At 41.0% G+C, this 26,664-nt stretch overlaps 1 protein-coding gene and 2 non-coding genes across 3 annotated transcripts; all 3 read right to left on the minus strand.

The window, feature by feature from the left end:
• Window positions 1-770: 770 nt before the first annotated feature.
• RPS3A (ribosomal protein S3A) lies at window positions 771-9,670 on the minus strand. Its single transcript, XM_044225972.1, is given in 9 exon segments — window positions 771-942; window positions 1,116-1,225; window positions 1,796-2,004; window positions 3,339-3,526; window positions 4,098-4,201; window positions 4,925-5,137; window positions 5,168-5,365; window positions 8,957-9,261; window positions 9,263-9,670. Coding segments are annotated over 9 exon segments (1,857 nt in total). The 3' UTR covers window positions 771-820.
• On the minus strand, window positions 1,449-1,520 carry LOC122890773. The gene has a single exon (XR_006381196.1). It is a non-coding gene; the product is annotated as a small nucleolar RNA SNORD73 (small nucleolar RNA).
• Window positions 2,688-2,760, minus strand: LOC122890772. The gene has a single exon (XR_006381195.1). It is a non-coding gene; the product is annotated as a small nucleolar RNA SNORD73 (small nucleolar RNA).
• Window positions 9,671-26,664: the final 16,994 nt, after the last annotated feature.

A 26,664-nucleotide genomic window follows, 5' to 3' on the forward strand; every position in this document is an offset into this window, starting at 1 on the left:
TCGATCTTAAAAAAAAAAAAAAAAAGTTAACGGGCTCTTCCCATTATTCAATCAGTCTAGCATAGTGGTTCTCCAAGTATGGTCCCTGGCCATCACCATCACCTGGAAACTTTGTTAATTCAAAATTTTTTTTTTTTTTTTAATTCATCCCAGGATCCCGAGATCATGACCCGAACCGAAGGCAGCGGCTCAACCCACTGAGCCACCCAGGCGCCCCAATTCAAATTTTTAAAAAAGGGCAAGTTTTCAGGTCTCACACTACAATCGGTATATTAGAAGCTCTGGGGCAGGGCCCTGCCATTATTTTAACAAGCCTTCCAGATGGTTCAAGAACCATTTAAGGGATGCCTGGGTGGCTCAGACAGTTAAGCATCTGCCTTCCGCGTAGGTCATCCCAAGGTCCTGGGACTGAGTCCCAGGTCAGACTCCTTGCTCAGCAGGGAGCCTGGTTCTCCCTCTGCCTCTGCTGCTCCCCCTGCCTGTGTTCTGTCAAATAAATAAACAAAACCTGAAAAAAGAAAAAAAATATTTTAAAAAACATACACCATGTTAAAAAAAGAAAAAAAAAAAAAAGATTTCCTTTTATTACTCCTCTATAGTACTTCCATCCAGATCACTACAACTTAAAATGGATCACTACCTTTTGCAGCTATTTAGTAACCCAGAGCAATGGATAAAATCCATTCAACAGTTCAGAAAAGTTTGCACCATCATCAGTTCAGAGTATCTGATTCACCAAACCTACATTGTTTAAAAAGAATCATCAGAAATTAAACATCACAAATAAATTTTTTATTTGTCACCATTGAATGTCTGAATTTTAAACAGATTCTTGGACTGGTGGCTCATATCCATCAGCTCGTTCCACTTTAGCACCGGTCTCATCCCCAGTAGCTTTTCCAGAACTACTACCTTCACCATGAAGCTCCATGAGCTTTCCCACTGAAAGAAAGAAAGAAAGAAAGAATTTTTATAGCACACCATTTTCTTAAAACAATGTCTTCGATACTATATACGCAGGACAGAAAAAAAAGATTATCTGGACTCAAAAAAACAAGACACCAATATATCTTGCTGCACATTTTTCTCAGGAATCCTATGACCTTTTAACTTACATTCAAACTTGGGCTTCTTCAGCATTTTTACTTTTCTAACGAAGACATCATGGAGTGGATAAATAGACTGACAAGCTTTTTCTATATCTTTTCCAATGCTGTCTGGAATCCTGCAAACCAGTAAAGAAAGGATAAATATATACACATTAATACCCACCTCATTTAATCCACTCAAATTCTCTTGCAAGACAGTGCTCTTATAAGACAGTCTTGTAAGACAGTCCTTTTAAGGGTAGAGGTTAAATGACCTAAATTATACAGCCAGTTAGTAAGAAAGTTAGCATTTGATCTTTCTGCCTTTTCTATTCTACCCTCTCAAACCAACTGCATGGGAACATCAGAAAAATGTTAACAGTTTTATCAGTGGACATCATCTGGGACCGAAACATCTTGTCATCATCTATTCCCATACATCACTGACAGTAGAAAGTTTAGCCTTTTCAGTATATTTTCTAATTAAGACAAAAACATTTCCTATACTTCAGGTCTCACTATGAGATTGCTGCATTCAAATAAGGATAAAAAAACCAAATCACATTTACTAAGCACTTAAAATATTTTAAGGGACACATAGCCAGACAGTTTCACAGACAGGATTTAAACACAGGTCTGAGAAGTCCTTCATCAGAGGGATAAGAAGAGATTCACTGTTATGAGGTATGAGGAAAACAAACACTTACAACTTATTGACCACTTCTTTCAAGTCATTTGTCTGAACCTCTCGGGTCATGATCTCCATCATCTTTTTCCGAATTTGGCGGACCTGTTGATGCTGAGCGTAAGAGGTCTTCCGAATCTGATTATTGCGTTTTTTAGTAAAACCAACGCAAAATAGACGAAGCAAATAACCATCGGTAGTCTTGACATCAACATGAGCTTCAATCATGGTCTAGTGAAAAAAGATATTGTCAGATGTACCAGGTTTTAATGTTATTAATTTATAGCCCTCAAATTCTAATATAAAAATGCTAGAAATATCAAGTACATGATCATCATACAAACTACACACCTAATTTACAGAATTAACTTCCTTGAAGTGAACTTACCCAGTTACTCCAAATCTTACTACCCTTCATGTCTAAATACCAAGTCCTCTCAACACTCTTCCCTAGGTGAACACTTCTATCCCAATCTCAGCAGCATCCAGCCCCATTTCTTTTACATGCCAGACTTTTTTCCCACCAATCAACTATATACCTCTGCATCTAAGAAAACCCGTTCTGAGACTCTAGTCTACACTTAGGTCATTCTTTTTTAAATAAAGTATTGTCTGAATAGGTGAAATACTACTACAACACTAAATGCATATTTTTAAATGTAACTTTTGTTCCAAACTAAAGTGTGATGATGATTAAATATTTAATTTCACAGCTAAAATGTTAGTTAAGTAATCCACTAACTACTCATATTTTTGCCTCAAGTAAAAAATGAGAACTACCTTAGGTAGCAACAAAAACAAATACCGTCTTTGCATTTTGTAAACTGTATACTTTAGTTTAAAAAATGAGTAATACACTTATAGTGAAAGGACGTTAGAGTATTTCCAGAAATTCAACCATAAAACCTTCAGGGAATGTCAGAAATAAATGTAACGGTATAATCAATATGTATCATTTGGGACCGAAACATTTTGTCATCACTCATTCCCATATACAAAACATCCCAAAACTGAATGGTTAGCCAAACACATCTGAACCGATGTAATTACTTCCTGTAGTAACAATGCCTTCTAAATGCTTTGTGTCAAAGCATTGTGCATTATGCACAAATTCTGTCTATAAGCATGTTTTCATGGCTCTTTTACTTCATCTTTGTAACTCCTAAGAAGTGATACTCTTACCTACACATCATTTTAGATAAAGGAATCAAAGCCCAGCAAGCTTTAAGTTACTTGCCAAAGAGAACACAATTGGGAAACTGAGCAAAGATTCTAACCTCACAAGAAGCTTTGCCACTCTTACCAACTCTGATAACCTAATTTTAAAAACTTGGAAAAAAAGATAATGAATCTTGAACTCCAGTTAAATACGATGATCATGGCTCACTCACTGCTTTACTCAAGTTCAAGAGTGCCAATCCCGGAGTCAGCACTCGATAAAAGCTACAAAACGTCATGGATTTGAAATATCCTCTACTTCAATCACATATGTTCCTTCTTTTCCGAAAGGGCATCCTTGACCATGCACGCTAGAACACCATGCACTAAGAAACTTCTATTCTTACCTGCCATTTTTTGACCATGGAGCACATTTTGTCCCGGGTAAGATCCATGCCATGGAAATTGGTCAGGCAGTTTTTGCCCTGGACATCCTCAGTAATTAGCTTGAATTTTCTAAATGCAACTTCATCATTCTGCAGATCAGCAAGACTCACTTCAAAAACACGACCCTTGAGGCCATCAGAAGCGATTTCTAGAAAACAGTAAATTGTGTTTTTATCATTAAGAACCACATAAAGTCAAGCCAGCCAAGAACATTCATGCATAAGGTTGAACTTAGAAAGTTAATGTAAGGGGCGCCTGGGTGGCTCAGTGGGTTAAGCCGCTGCCTTCGGCTCAGGTCATGATCTCAGAGTCCTGGGATCGAGTCCCGCATCGGGCTCTCTGCTCAGCAGGGAGCCTGCTTCCCTCTCTCTCTCTCTCTCTGCCTGCCTCTCTGCCTACTTGTGATTTCTCTCTGTCAAATAAATAAATAAAATCTTAAAAAAAAAAAAAAAAAGAAAGTTAATGTAAATTATAAAGACCCTAACTTTTGTTAGCCAAATTCCATGTGGACACCCATGACTTACTGACAATCCTCACAAGAAACTCAAATAATACCTGAGCACATTTTCTTAACTAATTCTCAAAGCACCACCTTCCTTCCCCAAGTGTTGTACCAAACAAACACCACCGTGGCCAAAGCTGCGACCATTCTACTTAGTTCTCCCACCAGCAGACGTATTTAAAAAAACAAAAAAAAAAAAAAAAGAGAAAATACTCACTGGTTCCTTGAGTTCTTGTGACTAACGTTTTTCCAATATTTCTTATATTGAACATAGCTGGTGCTTTCACATCATACCAATCTTTCTTAGAAAATGGATCAACCCTGTATTTTAAAAACAAGTAAGTTGTTACCGCAGATCACGTAATTCTTACTGAGTTTTTAAAACTTTCCTCATTCTAAGGATCATGTAAGCAACTGGAGTCTAAGAACCTACTCCCTTCAGGGAGGTGCAAACTTAGCTCTTCCCACGGTCTGCTTCACTGTACACAGACCGGACACCGAAAAAGTTATGCCATAAATGTACACACTTCCCACCCCATCGTTTCTTCGGCTTCACAAGAAGCACTGCCTCCAAGTTACATGCACGTCTCTTGAACCTTCCGGGTACATGAAAACACGTAGCGGAAGCCCTGGCTCTGCAAGGACTCACACGAACCCAAAAGGAACTCCAAGGGTCCCACCTGGCCCAAGCAGAGGAAGGGGTGCGGGGTCTCGGGTGAACAAGCTCTCGGGAGCAGTACCATCGACTACCCGTGAAATTTACAAGGCCAAGAAACCCACAATACGAAACACCCAAGCCCCAAAGATCATCGGCAATTTCGCTCAAAAGCGGGAGCCCAAGACCGGGAAGGCCAAAGGAAAGAAACCAGCCCGTAGCGATGCAGCACCCATAACCCCAGGCCGCCGTTCTGAGTTTACCAACTCGACACGGCCCTCGCAATCCACTTGACATCCTCACCATCCGGCTCACACCACCATCCAGAACCCGCCTGCCGAGCCCAGCATGACCCCAAAAAGCTGGAAGCCAGGACAGGAGACACTTACACTTTCTTCTTGGCTCCCTTTTTGCCGCCTTTCGTAAGGCGCTTGTTCTTGCCGACCGCCATGGCGCTGCTCAGGGAGCCAAAAGGGCGGAAGTAAAACTCACGCGAGAACTTACGCGTACTGGGAGAGGCGTGCCATCTACGGGACCTTCGGTCTTGCGTTTTTCCGGCGTCAAAGATATCGCGACAACAGAAAGAGGAACTCCGACTGAAGCTGCGACAGCGCCCTCACGTGTGTGGAGACTGCGCAGCACGCCGCGGGCGGCTCTCCAGGACGCCGCGCTCGGGAGGGGCGGGCGCTGGCGCTGGCGTCGGCGTCCTCAGGTACGAGCCAGTGGTGGCGTGTGGTTTCCGTGGCTCTGACGCCCGGAAATAAGTGTCGGTGGCAGGAGGCCGCCTTTCCACGTTGTTAAGAAAGAACTTACCGGTTCGCTCTTTTCTTCTGGAGAGTGTGGGATTCAGAATCAGACAGCGGATCCAGGTTCAAATGCTAGTTTCAATATTTAGCTTGATGGCTTGTCTGTGCTTCAGTTTCCTCGTGTTTAAAAAGGAGATAGTAATATAATCTGCCTCATAGGTTGTTAGTAGGATTAAATAAATTAGTAGGATTAAATAAGTTAGTAGGATTTGAATAAGCAGTATTAAATAACTTTAGAGATACTGGGAGTGTTCCGCATGTTGATAGGATTGCTGGTTAGTGGGGAATGTTCCCTGGTGAACATCAAGTTACACACTTGTGCACTTTGCTATCGGTTTATTATACATTAAAACGAAGTTAATGTGATTGTTTCCTTGAGGGACTATGATTCCACTTTAATTTACAAAATTAAAGATATTTTAATTTTTCAAGAAAAGCTGAAAAGCACCAAACTTCATTTTTCTGCAACTGATGCAAAAAAAAGTCTTTTTAATTCTAGGGTTTTAACAGAATACATCCTGGTTAGATGAGGCTCACAGCTTCAAGTAGGGCAGCCCCTGGAAAGCTGGCCTGGTACTCAGCCAGAGGTACACGTTGAGTTCTGGTCCCTAACATTCCCTCTGGCAAAAACCTTGTGATCAAGCCAGAAACCGGTTCCCACTCACAAGGCCCCACAAACCTTTAATCCTGTAATCCCTTTCAGCCCTCCTAACCTCCATCCCCTACCTCCTACTACTCCCACATCCAAAACAGTCTTCCTAAATCTCCAATCCTATTCTGAGATCTTTCAGTAATACCATTAATCTAAGGCGCTTACACCATAAAGTCCTTATTTTATAACAATACGAATATGTTTAACACTACTGAACTGTGCACTTAAGAATGGTAAAGATGCCCTGGGGCTAATAATACATTATATGTTAATAAAAAATTTAAAAAAATTAAAAGAAAGAATGGTAAAGATGGTAGATGGCTTGGGTTTTGTTTGGTTTGGTTTGGTTTTTAAGATTTTATTTATTTATTTGTTTGAGAAAGAGCAAGCAAGCAAGCATGGCGAGAAGGCAAGCAAGCAGAGTCCCGCTGAGCAAGAAATGAATCCCAGGACCCCAAGATCATGACCTGAGTTGAATGCAGATGCTTAACTGACTGAGCCACCCAGGTGCTGCATGGTTTGCGTTTTTTGTTTGTTTACTGCAATTTCACAATAACAACAACAACAACAACAAAAATTAAAGTCCATAGCCAAGCCAACAAAAACTCTTATATCTGACCCTCCTCATCTCTTTTCATCATCACTACATCTTGGCCTTTACCAGGTCCCCAACCCTGTTTAAAATTCCCGACCTCGGGGCGCCTTGGGGGCTCAGTTATTAAGCATCTGTCTTCTGCTCAGGTCATGATCCCAGAGTCCTGGGATTGAGGGCTCCCTGTTCAGCGAAGAGTCTGCTTCTCTCTTTCTGCCCCGACCCCTGCTCGTGCTCTTTCTCTCTCTCAAAGTCTTAAGAATATATAAATAAAATAAATTCCCTACCCTAAACAGTTTTCTCTTCCCTCATTCCTTTTCCCTCTGTGCATTTGTAAGACTGCTTAGCCTCATTTCTTCTTTTAGTAAGAGATGGAGTCCCCAGACAAACCGGCTTTCCCTCAGACCCGTTCCCAGAAGACCTAATACTACTTAACTTCTTAGTAACTATGGATTAAACCTGTTCCTTTCTTACTGTCAGCAGGAGTGACAGTGCGGTCATTTTCTTATTTTGTAGCCCTTTCTCTTAGCACATCATAGGCCCTCAAAATGTTTGTTGTATAAAAAAATAAGAGGTAGATGACATCAGTGGTTTTCCCAGTCTTTTGGACTTTATGGATCAATCCAGATTTTCAAAATAATTTTAGAACCAATAGAACTGCAATTTTTGAATTTTACCAACCTATTAAAAAAGATAACTGCCATTTATTGTCTGTATCACTTCTTTTTTTTAAGTTATATTTTGACCCCAAAATAAAAATAAAGAACATATCCTCTAAAAAGTCAGTCCTTTTAAATAAATAAATCAACTTTATAAAAACCTCTTTAGGGGCGCCTGGGTGGCTCGGTGGGTTAAAGCCTCTGCCTTCGGCTCAGGTCATGATCCCGGAGTCCTGCGCTCTCTGCTCAGCGGGGAGCCTGCTTCCTCCTCTCTCTCTGCCTGCCTTTCTTCCTACTTGTGATCTCTGTCTGTCAAATTAATAAAATCTTATTAAAAAAAAAAACCTCTTTAGATAATATTTTTCTTGTCTCACTGCAGGCTGGTGGAAACTAGTGACAATGGAAATCAGTGAGTCCTTCTAAATATAATATTGAGTCTAATAAACTCTCTTTATTAAATCTATACTTACACTAACCCTAAGTTTACTTCATAGGTGGCAGTTCACTAGTTTAAAATCTTCCCAGTGGAAAATGTTATAGACCCCAAGGCTACCTATTCCAGAATTAAAATCAAACCTGTCTTCTTCCCAATCTGGTTCCTCTTTCTGCCCAAGAGTAAAAAAGCCACAGAGGAGGCAGTAATGAAGTCAGTTGCATCTAGTTTCTTCTAGCAAAATCAGCACATAAGGGATTTGTCAGAGGTACATATTTGAATCCTCTATTTGTAATAAAAGCTTTTTTAAAAAAAATTATGTTCCTTGACATTGTTACATTAAATGGTGCAGTTATCTGTTTTAATTTAATTATGTTGAATAAAAGACAGTCCAGGGCATGTGAAATCAGGTTATTGGGTCTCAACCATCTGAGAATTTGAAAATTCAGATAGAATAAAATGGAACAGAAAAATGTCACACGGCATCAAACCTAGTAAAGTGTCAAATTGCTTCACTGATTTTCTTTTCATCTGTGACTAATCTCTTAAACTGATCTAGTGATTTTTAAATTTTGATTACTGTACCTTATTTCTAAAAGGTCAACTTAATTCTTTTTCAATTTATATCACGTTGTAGTTTCTTATTCTTTGAAGGCAGTAAGCATAATTGTTCTATAGTCACTGTATGATAATTCTGGTATCTGAATTCTTTCTCAGTCTGTTTCTATTGTCTGTTTCTGTGCTGGTTCTTTGAGTAGAGTCTAGTTTCTAGTTATCTTTGTGTACTGGCCATTGCATTTGAAAATTAATATTTGGGGCACCTGGGTGGCTCAGTCAGTTAAGCGTCTGCCTTCAGCTCAAGTCATAACCCCAGGGTCCTGGTATCAAGCCCTACATCAGGCTCCCTGATCAGCAGGGGAGTCTGATTCTCCCTCTGCCCCTCCCCCCAACTCACAATCTCTCTTCTGTTCCCTCTCCCTCTCTCTCAAATAAGTAAATAAATAAAAATCTCAAAAAAGTGAAAACTAATATTTGTGGGAATAATTTGAGGCTTGTGATGAAGATAGCCTCTTCAGATATGACTTTTTTTTTTTTTTTTCTGAGTAACATCCATTTTATTGTGTTGGGGTGGGAGGGCAGCCCAGCTGGGAGCAGAGCAACCCTCACAGGTTGTTGAGTTCCAGCAGGGTCTGGTCGAGAGTCTGGTGAATCTCCACGTTCTCCTCCTTGGCACTGGCCAAGGTCTCTTCCAGTCATCGATGGTCTTCAGCTTTGCCACAGACTCTCGGCAGACTCAGCTCAGGTCTCAGCCTCTTTTAGTTTCTCCTCCAGCAGTTTGATCTCCTCTTCATATTTATCTTCTTTGGTTGAATACTCCTCTTTTGAGGCCATCAGGGACTTGAGGGCCTGGTCCCTGGTTCAGAGTTCCTCCTCCAGGTGCCTGGCGCAGCTCTCAGTCACCTCTGCTCTCTTTTCCTGGCGCTCCAGCTCTCCTTCCAGGATCCCCAGCTTCCTGGCCACCTCCTTATATTTGCGGTCAGAATCCTTAGTGATGTGCTTGGCCTCCTTCAGCTGCATCTCCTGCTCATCCCTCATCCCTCGTCTCAAGCTCCATCTTCTCACCCTTCATGGCTCGGTTTTCAGTGACCTTCATTCCTCTCTCACTCTCGTCTGCTGACCTCCTCCAGCTTCCCTGGACCAGCTCCTCCTCTACCAGCTGAATGCAGCGGTTCAGGGAGGCCACATCTACCTCCACGTTGGTAGCCTTCTTGGCCTGCTCCAGTTTCTCCTGGGCATCCTTCACTGGCTCAGAATACTTTCCCACCTCATCCTCTGTCCCCTTCAGCTTCTTCTGGAAGGCCTGCTGCTCCTCCTCCAGCTGCTTGCAATGGTTCTCAGCCGGCTTCTTATGGGCGTCGGCCTGCTCCGCACAGTTGATGGCATTCTTCTTGTCTGGCTATAGCATCTGCATCTTCTTCTTACTTGTACCCATGGCTGTGGTGGGGGGCGGGCGGGCCGGCCAGCGGGCAGCGTGCATTGGATGAACTGGGCTGGCTGCGTGGCCTGGGCGAGGAGGACGAAGAGGAACCGGGTTGTCCCAGCCACGGGGGCACCTAAAATGCTGGGAGGGGTCTGGCAGAGCCGGGGACCAGGACCCTTCCCCACTGCGGCCCAAACCTTCGTAGGGTCAGAAACTCAGCCAGGTGGGGAGTGCGGCCACCCCCAGCGCCCACCCCCTCGGGACCATCACCCTCGAGGCCCCACCCCTACCCCACAACTCCCCCCACTCCCACCCCACCCCGCTCCCAGCCCCAGAAGGTAAAGTAGCTGGTACAGTACGCTGCTGGAGTCCTGCAGGCATGTAAACCAGCTTTTTTGGCTTTAGGCTTCCTGGGCAACACAGGAGGTTCAAATGCAGATATAATTCTTTGTAGGTGTCCTACTCTAAATTCAGCTCTTAATGGTGTAACCCTTTGGGGTCACAGTTTGCTGAAAGGAGGACCTCCTATTAGAGTTCATACCTCCCATGGATCCTGGGATTGGATTTATGTCCCTGTCACCCAGAGTGGCTATCCAAGTGGGTGTACCTATTATCTGGAACCAAGAAATACACTAGGGCAAAAGCAGTTTGGTATTTGTTTATTCCTCCCCTGCCCCCATCCTGTTTTGGACAAGTAATTCCTTACTAAAAAGAAACTTTTTTATGATTTTCTTTTTAAGGTATCTACACCCAGTATGGGGCTTAAACTTACAAACCCAAGTTCAGGAGTTTCATGGTCAACGGACTGAGCCAGCCCAGTGCCCCAAGAATAGCATTTTTTAAAAAACTTATTTATGTATTTATTTGTCAGAGAGAGAGCGCACAAGTAGGCAGAGTGGCAGGCAGAGGCAGAGAGAGAAGAAGCCTCCCTGCCAAGCAAGGAGCCCGATGTGGGACTCTATCTCAGGACCCTGGGATCATGACCTGAGTCGAAGACATCGGCTTAACCGACTGAGCCACCCAGGTGTCCCAGGAATAGCATTTTAAGTAGAATTTTTGTTTGGAAGTTTGGGGAACAGTAGATCATTCATTTAATTGATGTTTAGAAATGTCTTCCATAAATGGAGAAAATTTGAGGAAATCCTACTTTGTTATCATCCTGACAAAATAATTGCAAGTTTGTGTTTTTACAGATGAGGTTATCTTAAATGCTTAAATGGTATTACTAAATGCTAACCAGATTGCAGTGAAACTAGTGCTCTCTCATTCATACCTGTTGGTATTTTACAAAGATAAGCCACTTGAAAAGTAATTTGTCCATGTGATTCAAAAACCATCAGTGTCCTGCAAATATATCATAAGGAAATAAAATTGGGGAAAACCTGTATGTATAAAGTATTATTCAGTCTTAATCATAAAGTTAGAAGATGAGAAATAACCTAAATGCTTTAAAATAAGGAAATGGAAGGGATGCCTGGGTGGTGTAGACAGTTAAGCCTCAGACTCTTGATTTAGGCTCAGGTAGTGCCCTTGGGGGTCAGAAGATGGGCCCCGCATTGAGCTCCATGTTGGGCTCCAAGCTCAGTCCAGAATCTGCTTAAATCTTTCTCCCTCTCCTTCTGCCCCCACCCCCCCATACACTCACACACACACACTCTCTCTCTCTTTCTCTCAAAAATAAATAAATATTTAAAATAAATAAATAGTAAAAAGGATGATGATTCTTACATTTTAAAAAAATAATAAAGAAATGGTAAGTTATGATATACTCATTTGGTATACCATTACCCAGCCATTATAAATATGAGTATGAACATTGTTTAGACAAATGGAAAATGCTTATGATAAAGTAGTCAAAGATATAAAATTCATTTCCATCTTCATCATAACTATATAAAAGGCAGAAGGCAGTAAAAAAAAAAAAAGATGTATTGAACACAAGAAGCTTGGGATAACTGGATGGCTCAGTTGGTTAAGCATCTGCTTTAAGGCTGGGGTAGTGATCCTGGGGTCCTGGATAGAGTCCTCTTCAGACTCCTTGCTCAGCAGGGAGCCTGCTACTCCCTCTGCCTGCTGCTCCCCCTTCTTGTGTGGTCTCTCTCTCTTTTTCTCTCTGACAGATGAATAAATAAAGACTTTAAAAAAAATACAAGAGGGTCGCCTGGGTGGCTCAGTGGGTTAAGCCTCTGCCTTCTGCTCAGATCATGATCTCAGGGTCCTGGGATCCAGCCCCACATCAGGCTCTGCTCGGCGAGGAGCCTGCTTCCCCCTCTCCCTCTGCCTGCCTCCCTGCCTACTTGTAAGCTCTCTCTCTGTCAAATAAATAAATAAAACCTTTTTAAAAAATTAAAGAAAAAACCACAAGAAACATAACAATTTAAAATCTCTCAGGTTATTTTGTGAGCCCATCTATATCAGACTCAGAGGAAGTCAACATAGTTGTACTAGAATGGTATTCCTTTTTTTCTGTTCTTGTCAAGTTTCCTATGACATTAAGTATAAAATGAATAATTGAAAATTAAAATAAAAATAACATTGGTGGTGGTTGCACAACTCTGAATATACTAAAAACATTTAATTGTGTACCTTAAAAGGGGAATTTTATAGCTGAAAAAGCTGTTGTTAAAAAATTAAAAACATAATTTCTAAAGTGAATATTGCTTATGAAATATCCCAGTGTTTAAGCTTTTTAAAATATTTAATTTGTCAATCCTATAGCCTTATAATTAGATATTATTCTAACTTTAGTCCTCCCAGCTCCCTTCCCACTGCTACCAACACATCTATCCTCTTTCTCTCTCTCTCTCTCTTTAAAAGTTTTTATATATTTATCTGACAGAGGGAGACAGCAAGAGAGGGAACACAAGCAGGAGTGGGAGAGGGAGAAGCAGGCTCCCTGCTGAGCAGGGAGGCCAATGAGGAGCTTGATCCCAGGACCCTGCTTAACACGTGACCCACCCAGGTACCCCAACTATCCTCTTTCTCATGAGACCTTCATTCTCTTTAATACATCTGTGACACTGATTTATAATAAAAAAAAATACATATTTACATCTTCCTCTGCATTGCTGGTAGAGAGCTCCAAAAACCCTTGGAATTTCCTAAGAGATGAGATCAGTAAAGGTGTCTCTTGTTATGTTAATAGTTTTGGATGCACCTAAGGATGGGGACTAGTTGCCAGAAGAGCCAACCCTGTATTTATAGGGTTGGATGTTTCTGTCCTACTTCCCTGACCTCTGCATAGGGAGTTGGGCTGGAGGTTGAGTTCAGTCATCAATGGTCAGTGGTTGGTAATGCCCATGCAATGAAGCCTCTGTAAAAATCCAAAATGGCAAGGGAGTGCCTGGGTGACTCAGTCAGTTAAGCCTCCAAATCTTGATTTCAGCTGACTGAAGTCCTGATCTCAGGGTCCTGGGATCTAGCTCCATGTTCAATGGAGAATCTGCTTCTCTTTCCCTCTGCCCCTCTTCCTGCTCACTCATGCACACTTTCTCTCTAAAATAAAATGAATCTTTAAAAAATAAAAACCCAAAATGGGAGGGTTCAGAGATCTTCCAAGTTGGTGAACACATGCAGATGTGGGGAAGCTGGTGTGTTTGGAGAGAGCATGGAAATTTTGCCCCCTTTTCCCATAGCCTGCCCTATGCATCTCCTCCATCTAGTTGTTCCTGAGCTCTGTCCTTTTATAATAAATCAGTAATCTAAATGTTAACTTACTAACTTAGTAAACTAGTAAGTAAATCAAAAGTTAACTTACTTATTAAAGTAAGGAAGATGTTTCTCAGAGTTCTGTGACCCACTCTATCAAATTAATCCAAGGAGGGGATCATTGGGACCGCAGATCCATAGCCAGTCAGAAACAGGTGATAGTCTGGACTTGAGATTGTTGTCTGAGGTGGGGTGGCAGTCTCAAAGGATGGAATATGTCACCTGTGGGATCTGATGCTGTTCTTGGATAGGTAGTATAATAATTGAGTTCAGGGTGGCTCAGTGGGTTAAGCCTCTGCCTACAGCTCAGGTCATGATCCCAGTGTCCTGGGATTGAGCCCCGCATCAGGCTCTCTGCTCAGCGGGGAGCCTGCTTCCCCCTCTCTCTCTGCCTGCTTCTCTGCTTACTTGTGATCTCTCTCTCCCTCTCTGCCAAATAAATGAATAAATAAATAAAAATCTTTAAAAAAATTGAGTTCAATTGTAGCACATCCAGCTGGTGTCTGAGAATTCCTTGGTGTGGGAATGACACCCATCAATGGGTTCCAGGATCATTTAACATCATTTTCTCTCAATCTCTATATACGTCCTGATCTCATTTCTTTTTCCTCTCAGCTGCAGCCCATGGTTGCTCATTTGAGCAACAAACTTTCTCATCTTGGATGAGAAACTCTAAACTTCCGTATAGCCTTATTCTTGTCTGACCTTGCCCAGAAAACCCTAAATCAGGTTCATTGCGCAGTATACTTTTGTGATTGTGTAGGTCCCAGTTTTTTCACTCCTCCCTGTACTGACCTTGTTCAGTCCTTCCTACACTAACTGCTTGATCATGTGACTTGCTTTGATCAAGGGACATTAGCAACTGTGACTCAAGAAAATGGCTTAAAAAATGCTGGCATTGGGGCACCCAGATGGCTCAGTCAGTTAAGTGCCTGACTCTTGTTTTTGGCTCAGGTCATCAGAATCATGAGATTGAGTTCCCTCTATGCGTGGAGACTGCTTAGGATTCTAGATTCTATCTCTCCCTCTCCCTCTGCCCCACCACCCTGCTCATTTGTGCGCTCTCTCTCCCTCTAAAAAACAAAACAAAACAAACAAAAAAATGCTGGCACATATGGACCTTGCTGTCTGCTCTTTAGAACACTTCTTAGTTCACTAAGAAGGCTATTAGCCTGCTGGAGAATGAGAGCTCTTTTAAAGTAGAAATAAGTAGCCCCAGTTGAGGTCTCTCCAGAACAATTATTTTGCCAGTCATTAGGCATTTGAAGAAGTCCATTCTAGACCATTTTGTCCAACTAAGCCAGCCTGGAACAAAAGAGCTACCTTGCTGACATTTAGAATTGTGATGAATAATACATATTTGTTGTTTTAAGTCATGGAACGTTGAGAGAATTTGTTCTGCAGCAAAAACTAACATGCATTTTCTCTAACCTTACATTTACCCTTACCTTCATGGCATGATTAGGGAAAACTGCATAGCTGAGGCTAGAACTCTTAGAAATTAATCATATCACATCTCACCTGGGTTCTTGCAGTCCCTATCCGTCCTTTACCTGTCAGCTACCATCCCCAACTTCTCAAAATGTCTGAACATTCCAGTCCCTCACCCTGATCCTCCCATCCCCAATTCAGTCTTATCCCCTGTCATTTTTCGAAAATAAGTTTGTTGCCTGCTCGAGATAATGCGGAGTTTGCAGGCTTCAGCAAGGACTCGGGTATTCTTCTGTATAGGCTAAAAAGCCGTTGGAGATTTTTGAGCAGTGGAGTGACACTCCAACTCTTGTGTGGAAAATACAATGTAATAGAGCAAGAATAGAATTAAGAAGTTAAAAGAGGTGATGGTAGCTTGGTTTAGGGAGCTAGAGGAGGAGGTGCAAGAGGTTGAAGAATGGTGGGAACAGGACACCATTCATAGAGATTAACATGCAAATGACATCTCTGGAGTGGTGAAATGCAGTTGACCAGGGTAGAGGGATGCCTTGAAAATTCTGGTTATATTTTGAAGATAAGAACAGAATTTGCTGGGGCGCATGGGTGGCTCAGTGGGTTAAAGCCTCTGCCTTCAGCTCAGGTCATGATCCCAGCGTCCTGGGATAGAGCCCCACACTGGGCTTTCAGCTCTGCAGGGAGCCTGCATCCTCCTGTCTTTCTCTGCCTGCCTCTCTGCCTACTTGTGATTTTTGTCTGTCAAATAAACAAATAAAATCTTAAAAAAAAAAAAAGAACAGAATTTTCTGATGAATTGTTGTGTGAGAATAAAAAGAGGATGCAAGGATAATCACATTGTATAATAATAATTTTTTTACATTGGTGCTTACCTGCCCTACTCCCTCTGAGCAGAAGGCAGGCTCTGTCCTAAGTACCTTTCTTTGTAAATGAGTCTTGAATGAATGAATGAATGAATGCCTCAGTTAAGGGATGAATCCTGTTTGAAATTTTTACATTAGAGCAGATTACCTTTTTTCTTTGAGAAAATAGCTTTCTCCTTGCTTTTCTATTTACAAAGAGAAAGTATCGTATAATAATGAGGTTTCATTGTATTCTAGATGGGATTATTAAAAAACACCCTACACTAGTGCTTCCCCAAATACAGTCATCAGAACCATTACCAGTCAACAAACTATTACCAGTTGGCAATGAGATAAGGAGTTGTTTTTTTGTTTTTTATTTTTTTTTTAAGATTTTATTTATTTATTTGACAGAGAGACAGCGAGAGAGGAGACACAAGCAGGGGAAGTGGGAGAGGAGAAGCAGGCTTCTGAGCTGGGAGCAGGGACCCGGATGCTGCAGGGCTCAATCCCAGGACCCTGAGACCATGACCGCAGCCAAAGCAGACGCTCAATGAGTGAGCCACCCAGGCTCCTCAAGATAAGGATTTTTTTTTCCAATTTATTTATTTTCAGAAAAACATTATTCATTATTTTTTCACCACACCCAGTGCTCCATGCAAGCCGTGCCCTCTATAATACCCACCACCTGGTACCCCAACCTCCCCCCCCCCCCCCCGCCACTTCAAACCTCTTTTTTGACAGAGTGAAGTTAATTTTGTGTCACTAAACACACCATTCAGCTGGCTGTTGGTTGTTTTTTTACATTTTTTTCCATAGTAAAACTTTATTAAGGAAGTAGTACGCAGATTTGCATTCTAGCTTAAGCTCCTTATCTTGTTGCCACTGGCACTTTTTATTATACTACAACAAAGGATCAGCTGGATTTTCTGAATGCTATAGAATTTTTCTTGGACATGCCAAACATAGTAGAGGCCTGGTAAATTTCTTTAAGTCCCAAGATAATCTGCAGAGTCATATAGAGGGGATGATGTATTTGAAAATGAGAACATTGTTTTTGAAAGGACTTTTTTTTTTTAAGATTTTATTTATTTATTTGACAGACAGAGATCACAAGTAGGCAGAGAGGCAGACAGAGAGAGAGGAGGGAGCAGGCTCCCCATGGAGCAGAGAGCCCTTTGTGGGCCTGATCCCAGGACCCTGAGATCATGACCTGAGCCGAAGGCAGAGGCTTTAACCCACCAAGCCACCCTGCTGCCCCCGAAAGAACTTTAAAATGTTAAAAGGCAGCAAGATATAATAGAAAGAACATGGATTTTGTACTGAGACCTGGTTTCCAATCACTGCTCTGTCACCTGCCGTCTCACTATATTGTCTTTGTTTTGTCACAGCTTGGTGGAAATAATACCTACCTCCCTGTGGTTATTGCAAGGTTTAAGTGACACAATATACATTAGAAGCCTAGCACAGGGCTTAGCATGTAGGAAGTGCTCAGTAACTCTTAATTCTCCTTTTCTCTTTTCCAAAACAAATACCATCTGCCCAGTTGCACTCTTGTCAACACCTCTCTATCTTTAACCTTGTTAAATTTCAAGTGTGTTCTTGTTAGAGAAAGGGCTCCCCTGCTCACATGGTTTGTGGGGTTTGTTGTTGGTAGCAGATAGGAGGAACTTGTTCCAGGAAGCAGAGCAAGAGAACTGAGAAGGAAAACTGAGATTAAATCTGTACACAGGGGATGCCTGGGTGGCTCAGTCGGTTAAGTGTCAGCCTTTGGCTCAGGTCATGATCCCAGTCCCAGAGAGAGTCCCCTGCTCAATGGGGAGCCTGCTTCTCCCTCTCTCTCTGCTGCTCCCCCTGCTTGTGCTCTCTCTCTGGCTCTCTCTCTTGTTCTGTGTCAGAAAAATAAAATCTTTAAAAATAAGTGAATAAATCTGTACATAGGGATATTAATGTCATTACAAAAACCCTGTGGTACAATCAAGCTAGATTCCTTACAACTGCTATCACTAAGAACCAGACATTCAGAGGATACTAACTTTTGTTTTTTTAAAGATTTTATTTATTTATTTGACAGACAGAGATCCCAAGTAGGCAGAGAGGCAGGCAGAAACGGAGGAGGAAGCAGGCTCCCTGCTGAGCAGAGAGCCCCATGTGGGGCTCGATCCCAGGACCATGGGATTAAGACCTGAGCCGAATGCAGAGGCTTTAACCCACTGAGCCACCCAGGTACCCCGATACTCACTTTTTTTTGATACCCACACAACTGTTATTGTTGCTGTGGGGGTGCCTGGCTGGCTCATTTGGAAGAGCATGTGACTCTTGATCTCAGGGTTGTGAGTTTGAGCCCCATGTTGTGGAAGTAAAGATTAATAAAAAAAATAAATAAACTTTTTAAAAAAATATTTTATTTATTTATTTGACAGAGAGAGATCACAGGTAAGCAGAGAGTCTGGCAGAGAGAGAGAGAGGGAAGCAGGCTCCCTGCTGAGCAGAGAGCCCGATGTGGGACTCGATCCCAGGACCCTGAGATCATGACCTGAGCCGAAGGCAGCGGCTTAACCCACTGAGCCACCCAGGCGCCCCTAAATAAACTTTTAAAATAAAATAATACGAAGATGTGGAACACTGTAATAAGTATACGAAAGGTGCTGCAAAAATAACAGACTTGGGAAAGGGAAAAGGAAAAGGGGAGCACCAGAAACCATCTTGAATGTGCTGATTTTGATTAGAAGCTTGGTTCATAAGAAATGAGTAGAATAATGGAAATGTTGATGAGCAAATTCATGTGAGCAGCTCAAGGGACCCAAGATATGATTAAAATAACTGCAAGAATCACTTTGATCTGTCAGGTAGGGGATAAATCAGTGGTCTGGGGAAGAAAGGATCTTGGTTCTAGAGAGAATTGAATCTGGGTCTGGGTGGAAATATTTTGACTAACAAGAGAGAATAGTGACTGTAAATGTCAAAGGTTAGAAACAGAGAAGGGTGTTTTTGACAAAATGGGGAGTAAACAAAGGATGATTTTAAAGAAAGTGCATTCATTTATTCATTTATGTGTTTATTTACTCATTAATGGCAGGAACAGTGAAATCAGGGGGAGAAACATAGGATCTGTCCTCAAAAATTGTAGTATGCTATGGCGGTTGAATAATATAGGGTTGTATATTTGCACAGTACCTAATCTATATATGTATTCCACTCAGTGACACCTTCAAATGTTATAGTAAGACAGCAATGTGCATATTACCATAAAATCCATGTACAATCAAGTCAAATTATAAAGACTTCAAAAACATTATGCATGTTGTTTAAATTTTTGGTCTGAATGAATATCCACATTCACACTTCCTACCTTCTACTCCCAAAATCAGTATTACTAATAGCATAGGGTCTCCTCTTCAATAGCATGGAGAACCTCTTAAATATGGTTTTTGTAATGGTATTCACTGCAACAAAATTTTTACTTGTTAATCAGATATTTATTTATGCAATAGTTTTCTAGTTACATAGTGATTTTCTAGTTACATAGTGACCTTTATCTTCTTCGTAGGTTCTTTATTTTGAGGCCCTCTCAGAAATTGTGATATTATGATATTTGCAATTAATTGACATGACTTCAGTCCCAATTTCCCCACCAACATGTAATCACAGACAAGGCACTTAATCCCTCTGAGTTTTAAGTCTCTGTAAAATGGAGCTAGTAATGCCTACCCTATTTACCACACAGGATTATTGCCATGCTCTCAGTAAAAGTAAAATATACATAGAACAATGATTTCTTTTTAATTGCTATTATTCCAGTCCTTGAGCATATACCAGTACCCAGGGTAGTATTTAAATTGCATCTAATTTTTCTGAGCACTTTGAAAGATGAGCTCAGGCTGGATTTCTCTTTTACTCTTTTACTACCACACAACCTCATGTTTTCTATTCCTATTCCTATTTCTGCATTTTTCCTTCCTAATAATTGCTGAAATGAGAAGTGGTTTAAAAATAATTTAAGTTATACTGAAAATACTGAGAAAACAGTAGAAGCTTTTCTTATATTATGGTAATGGGAAAGAAAATTAACATTAGGGAAGTCCTGATCTAGTAGTAGAATTATTTACATTATCTCACTAATCTTTTTTAGTCCTCACAATATTGTAGGATAAGATTGTTCTTGAGGAAATATGACTCAGTTGTTTAGTGACTTGCCCCAAATCACAGCCCTAAGTGTGGAGCTGGGATTCAAACCCAAGTTTGATCACCAAAATTAACTTTTTTCCTCTAACATATCCCCAATTGCAGTTGATTATGCTGGTTTGGAGTCCATGTTTTAAGAACCACTGGGCAAGACTCATGTATTTATCACCTAGAATCTATAATGCAAAATTCAATATTGGATTGGAAACCTAGGATATACTGGCTAGGGAGCAACTCAGGTTACCCCTCTTGAAACACAGTAAAAAAACAAGGAATAGAGAAAAGAAAATTAAAATGGTAAGTGTAAATCTAATCCAATAGCATTACATGTGAATGGTATAACCAATCCAGTAAAAAGGCAGACAATGTCAGACTGGATTTTAAAAATCCCATTGGGGTGCCTGGATGGCTCAGTTGGTTAAGAGTCTGCCTTCAACTTGGGTTATAATCCCAGGGTCCTGGGGTTGAGTTCTGCTTCTCCCTCTCCCTCTGCCTGCTGCTCTCCCTGCTTCTAGTCTCTCGCTCTCTATCAAATAAATAAATATAATCTTTTTTAAAATTAAAAAAAAATCCAACTATATACTGTCAACAGAAGATATACTTTAGATTCCAAGATACAAATAGAAAGTAAAAGAATGAAAAAGGTTATATCATGCAAACAACAAAAGAAAGTTGGAGTTGATTTTACTACTGTCAGACAAAAGAGATTTAAAAATCAATTAACAAAAAATGTTCTTTGAGATTAAGAGGGACATTTTATAATGAATGTCAGGAAGCTATAACAATTGTAACCATACATACATCTAACAACAGATTGCCAAAATGCATTAAGCAAAAACTTATAGAAATGAAGGGAGAGTTCATTGTACAATATAGTTGGAGACTTCAATACTCTATTTTCAAAAATGGATAGAAGAATTGGATAAAAGCCAGCCACAAAATAGAAGACTTAAACAATGCTATAAACCAATTAGCTCTAATGGACATCCATAGAGCCCTTCAGGATAGACCATATGCTGAGCCATAAAAACAAACAAATACATTGAAGAGGATAGAAATAACGCAAAGTATGTTTTCCCACAAGAATGGAAAGAAATTGGAAATTGAAATCAGTAGCAGAAAGAATTCAGGGAAATTCACAAGTATGTTGAAATTAAACAACACACTCATAAATACCCAAAAGGTTAACAAGAAAGCAAAATGGAAATTAGAAAATACTGTGAGGGGAGCCTGGCTGGGTCAGTTGCTAGAACATCCAACTCTTGATTTCAGGATTGTAAGTTTAAGCCTTCAGGCTTGAGTTCAACCCCAGGAAACTGAGTGTGGAGCCTCCTTGAGAGAAAGGAAGGAATGAAGAAAGAGAAAGAAAGGAAGAAAGAAAATACTCCGAGATGAATGAAAATGAAAGCACAAATGAAACTTATAGGATGCAGCTAAAACAGTGTTTAGAAGATAACTTATATCTGAATATGTGTATATTAAAGAAGAAAGATCTTAATCAGTAACTTAACCTTCCACCTTAAGACACTGGCAAAGGAAGAGCAAACTAAATAGTTAGCAAGCAGATGAAAGGAAGTAATACACATTAGAGACAAGATGAATGAAATAGAGAATAGAAAAACAATAAAAACAAAACAAAAGCTGGTCCTTTGACAAGATCAAAAACTGACAAACCCTGGAGCTCCTGGGTGGCTCAGTCAGTTAAGCATCCTACTGTTGATTTCTGCTCAGATCATGATCTCAGGGTCCTGGGATTGAGCTTCACGTTGGGCTCTGTGCTCAGTGGGGAATCTGCTTGAGGATTCTCTCCTCTCTCTTGATGCCCCCCTTCTCAAATAAATAAATAAACAACAACAACCAAAAAAAAAAAAAAATCCCTGACAGCTAGTATCCAAAAACTGTAAAAAACTTATCAAACTCAACACCCAATGAACAAATAATCCAATAAAAAAATGGCAGAAGAGGGGCGCCTGGATGGCTCAGTGGGTTAAAGCCTCTACCTTCAACTCAGGTCATGATCCCAGGGTGCCGGGATCGAGCCCTGCATCGGGCTCTCTGCTCAGCAGGGAGACTGCTTCCCTTCCTCTCTCTCTGCCTGCCTCTCTGCCTACTTGTGATCTCTGTCTGTCAAATAAATAAAATCTTAAAAAAAAAAATGGGCAGAAGACATGAATAGATATTTCTCCAAAGAATATATCCAAATGGCCAAGAGACACATGAAAAAATGCTCAACATCACTTGGCATCAGGGAAATACAAATCCAAATCACAATGAGATATCACCTCACACCAGTCAGAATGGCTAAACTTAACAAGTCAGGAAATGACAGAAGTTGGTGGGACAGGTGAACCCTCTTACACTGTTGGTGGGAATGCAAGCTGGTGCAGCCACTCTAGAAAACAGTGTGGAGGTTCCTCAAAAAGTTGAAAACAGAGCTACCCTATGACCCAGCAATTACCACAAAGATTCAAATACCCCAAAATACTTTGGGGTATTTACCCCAAAGATACAAATGTAGTGATATGAATGGGCACCTGCATCCCAGTGTTTACAGCAGCAATGTCCACAGAGGTCAAACTATGGAAAGAGCCCAGAAGTCCATCGACAGATGAATGGATAAAGAAGATGTGGTATATTGGGGAGCCTGGGTGGCTGAGTGGGTTAAGACCTCTGCCTTCGGGGACACCTGGGTGGCTCAGTTGGTTAAGCAGCTGCCTTCAGCTCAGGTCATGATCCCAGCGTCCTGGGATCCAGTCCCACATCAGGCTCCTTGCTCGGCAGGGAGCCTGCTTCTCCCTCTGCCTGCCATTCTGTCTGCCTGTGCTCGCTCTCTCCACCCCTCTCTCTCTGATAAATAAATAAAAATCTTTTTTTTAAAAAAAAAAAAAGACCTCTGCCTTCGGCTCGGGCCATGATCCCAGGGTCCTTTAAGGTGGGTGTGGTGGGAAAAGAACTATATGAATGCCTGTATTTGCCCTTTGGTCTTCTTTTATATGTACTGCACCAGCGATCCAGTTTCTGTAGTAGCAGGACTTAGCAGACCAGAGCAGTATCCTTCTAGGTATAGGCAAATCTAGAGCCTCCCCAAGGAAAACATCAGACCAGGAAGTAGGCAGTCTGAAATGATTTTATTGTTAAGCAACCAGTTGACAATGTTTGCTTTCTTAGTCTGTCTCCAACGACCCTAAGATAAGCAACAGCCGTTATTTACTGATTATTTGCTAAGTGAATTATACATATTTGTGGGTTAGCTCATTTAATTCTTTTTTATAAGCCTGGGAAGTGAGTACTACTTTTGTCCATCTTATGGGTGAGGGAACTGGGGTTCAGAGAGAATAAGAAACTTGCCCTTTAGAGTAAGGAGAATTGGACTTCACACTTGACTCTGAAGTCTGTGCTCTTAAGAAGGAAGAAGGGAAGGGATTCTAAAATTGAGAAGCATGGTGTTTTTGCTGCTCTAATTATGTCTTTTCCATCTGAGTTTATTGTATTTCAGAAGGACCAGGGTAAATTTATTCACTTTCTAGATGTTCAGACTTCTTTTTTTCCATCAGTCCTTTGGGGACTCACAAAAAAGAGTTTATATACATCTCTCCTAAGAATGTAAAGCTTTTGCCTTAAAGTCTGAGAAGGATAAACCCTCCGAGTAAGATCACGCTCCTGACATGGGGGTGAAGACCTCAACCAAAGATTTGGACTTTTACCGGGCTGAGTATCAGAGCAGAGGTGGGAACTGAAACAGGAAACCAGAAACTAGAGGGTCAGGAGGAGGAACTGCAGGTACTTGGCTGGGAGCCACTCTGTTGTTTTCTTAAGAATTCATTTCAAGGCCCTCCTAGAAGGAAAAGAAAAAGGTGACCTCTGCACCCTAGAGGCTGATGACCTAGACACTAAAGCTGAAAATAAATGAGCCTTATCTTAATAGAAGATTATCTAGGTTCCTATTACTCTTTTTGTTCATTTCCCTCTTGTTATACCCTCAGCCATTGGTGAAATGTCATTTGAATGTTTCAATCCGATTTATCTAGGCCACAGGGAGTTTAGAGCTCTGCCCCCTTTAGACCAGAGGCTAAAAGTGAAGAGTACATCCCCTTGAGGCCGGGTAGGTGGCGGTGGCATTGTGACCTCCCAAAGGGAAGGTAAAACTCAGACATCACAGTTGGGGGTTAAGCAGCCCAGACACTTCTTACCATTATCTATGGGATAGTCTCCTTCCTTCCACCACCTGTTAAAGGGAGCAGAGGTATAATTTGTATTAAGGACCTCAGAACATTCTTTACCCATTTAGCTTAGGACAATGTTTTTCAAAGTGCAGGTCAGACCCATTAGTAGGTCATCAAATCAACTTACTGGGTGTCAGTCAGCACTTACTTTTAAATGAAATGAATAAAAACTATCACTTAGAAGGTTTAACTATTGTTTCGTGAGCTTTTGTTTCAGTTTTAAAAATACAAAGTGTGTGTTCGTGTAAAATGTGGATCTCACTGTGGGTTATGATCAGAATAGTTTTAAAACCACTGTGACAGGGGCACCTGGGTGGCTCAGTGGATTAAAGCCTCTGCCTGCGGCTTGGGTCATGATCCCAAGGTCCTGGGATCGAGCCCCGCATCGGGCTCTCTGCTCAGCGGGAGCCTGCTTCCCCCTCTCTCTCTGTCTGCCTCTCTGCCTACTTGTGATCTCTCTCTGTCAAATAGATAATAAAATCTTAAAAAAAAAAAAAGTTAAAAAAAAAACCACTGTGACAAGTATACATCTAACAAAATCCATTAATCAAGGGGGAAAAAGGAGGTTCTTACAATTCACTGTATTTTTCTTTCACTTTAGAATTTGCACATGCAGGGATTTTCCCCTTTAACACATGTAAAAAATAATTCCCTTAAAAAATTATTTTGGGTGCTTTCATTCAGGAATTAGGCACTGTTTAATAGTTCACAGGTCAACACCTTTGGCGTGCAAGAGATGAAGATACAAATGAGTTTAGGGATGCCTGGGTGGCTCAGTGGGTTAAGCCTCTGCCTTTGGCTCAGGTCATGATCTCAGGGTCCTGAGATTGAGCCCCGCCTGGGGCTCTCTGCTCAGCAGGGAGCCTGCTTTCCCCTTTCTCTCTGCCTGCCTCTCTGCCTACTTGTGATCTCTCTGTCAAGTAAATAAATAAAATAATAAAATTAAAAACAAACAAACAAATGAGTTTAGGTGCCTGGAAATCATGATCTTTGGTGGGAATTGAACTTCTTTAACCTCTTTACTTCTTTTAAGAGTGAAAGGTTTAGGCTTTCCCCTGCTGCATCTGTGGCACGATTCAGCCAGGCCTTTTGATGGATAGGGACACTGTGACTCTTCACCTGAAAGACCACCATTTGTAATCTCAGAGACAATGAACTATTATTTATAATCCCTCACTGCCTGGTCCCTGAGTCTTTATTGTGATGCTAGATAAACTCAAATGACACTGCATAATTTTACTATCTGTCTTTCTGGAATCAAGAGAAGGTCACAATGCCCCTCTCATACCCTCTGCTGCCTCGAGTTCAATAGTATGTATTTATAGCATTAATTCTGAACTTAATCATCCTGAATTAAATGTGACTAAACTGTTTCATATGTGTATGCCATAGTTCATGTGTATCTATTTCTCTCCTAGACGTTTTTCATCATTTTATATGTTTGTTTACAAGCCAGCAGGGCAAATATCCATTTCCCTCAGTTATGGCTTCACGGCTTGAGGGGAAAAAAAGAGCTCTTTACCAAAACAGATGAGCAAATGATTAACTGATACATCTTTAGTTATACCATGCAAAAATTTTAACTTATAATAACATGTAGACAACTTACGGACAAACTAAGGAAATCCCAACAAAAGCAAAAATCTGCATAAATAGATAATATAAATAACTGACCCTGAAATTTAATCCACCCCAGATGACTAGTCTAAACTAGTCATAGTTTATCCTATTGCCTTACCAAGAACTGATTTCAAATTTTCAGCCGACCAACTGTGCCAAGGGTCATAGAAATATCTCCTCCTAAGAGTGGTCTTCTTTCTCTGGATGTTGGCATGTCTAGGTTGTGATGCCAGGAATTTCTGAACCATCTCTCTGTTGCCTGAGGATGAAGCTGTTACCTATAAGGTGAAGCTCTTACCTGATAGATGTTGAAATAAAGAGATGGAAGAAATCTGGGTCTTTTCTGACTTAGTCATGCAACTGCATCTATCTCTGATCCTTCCTATGAATCCCCTTGTTAAATGACATAATACATTTTCTTATTGTATGAGTATTATTGATAGTATGAGTGTGGTTTGGTAATTATTTATAGTCAAAGCATTCCGACTGATCTACTAAATGTTAGCACCACTTGGTAACATTGATTTTCCCCCAGATGCTGATAGAATGCTTTCTTCAACTTATCCCATATTTTCCAGTGTAGTTTGAGAACACTCTGGAGAATATACATGGCTCCAGAATTTTAGAAACTCTACCAGACACCCATCCTTCAATGTCTTGTCAGGATTCATTTCTGTCAGAAGCTACTATTCTCTTCCTTTCTGCCAGGTACCCCATTGACTTCCACTGCACATCCAGGCCAGGTTTGAGAATCCTTAACAGGAAGCACATAAAAGTTCTTTCCTTAATATAAAGGCATATAAAAGGTGTTAAGGTCCTGCTTTCTACTTTGTTTTTGACTGTTGCTTCAACTCTGCTTAAGTTCTGAACTCTTTTGACTAGACGACTTGGCATAGATTTCTGCCTTCATTTGGCCTTTCTCCCCTGTGTGACGACACAAGTTAGACTTTCTCCAAGTTTACCCGAAAGAGCTCCCTTCTTA

The sequence above is a fragment of the Neovison vison genome, chromosome 11 (assembly GCF_020171115.1).
Source record: "Neovison vison isolate M4711 chromosome 11, ASM_NN_V1, whole genome shotgun sequence".
Lineage (NCBI taxonomy): Eukaryota > Metazoa > Chordata > Mammalia > Carnivora > Mustelidae > Neogale > Neogale vison.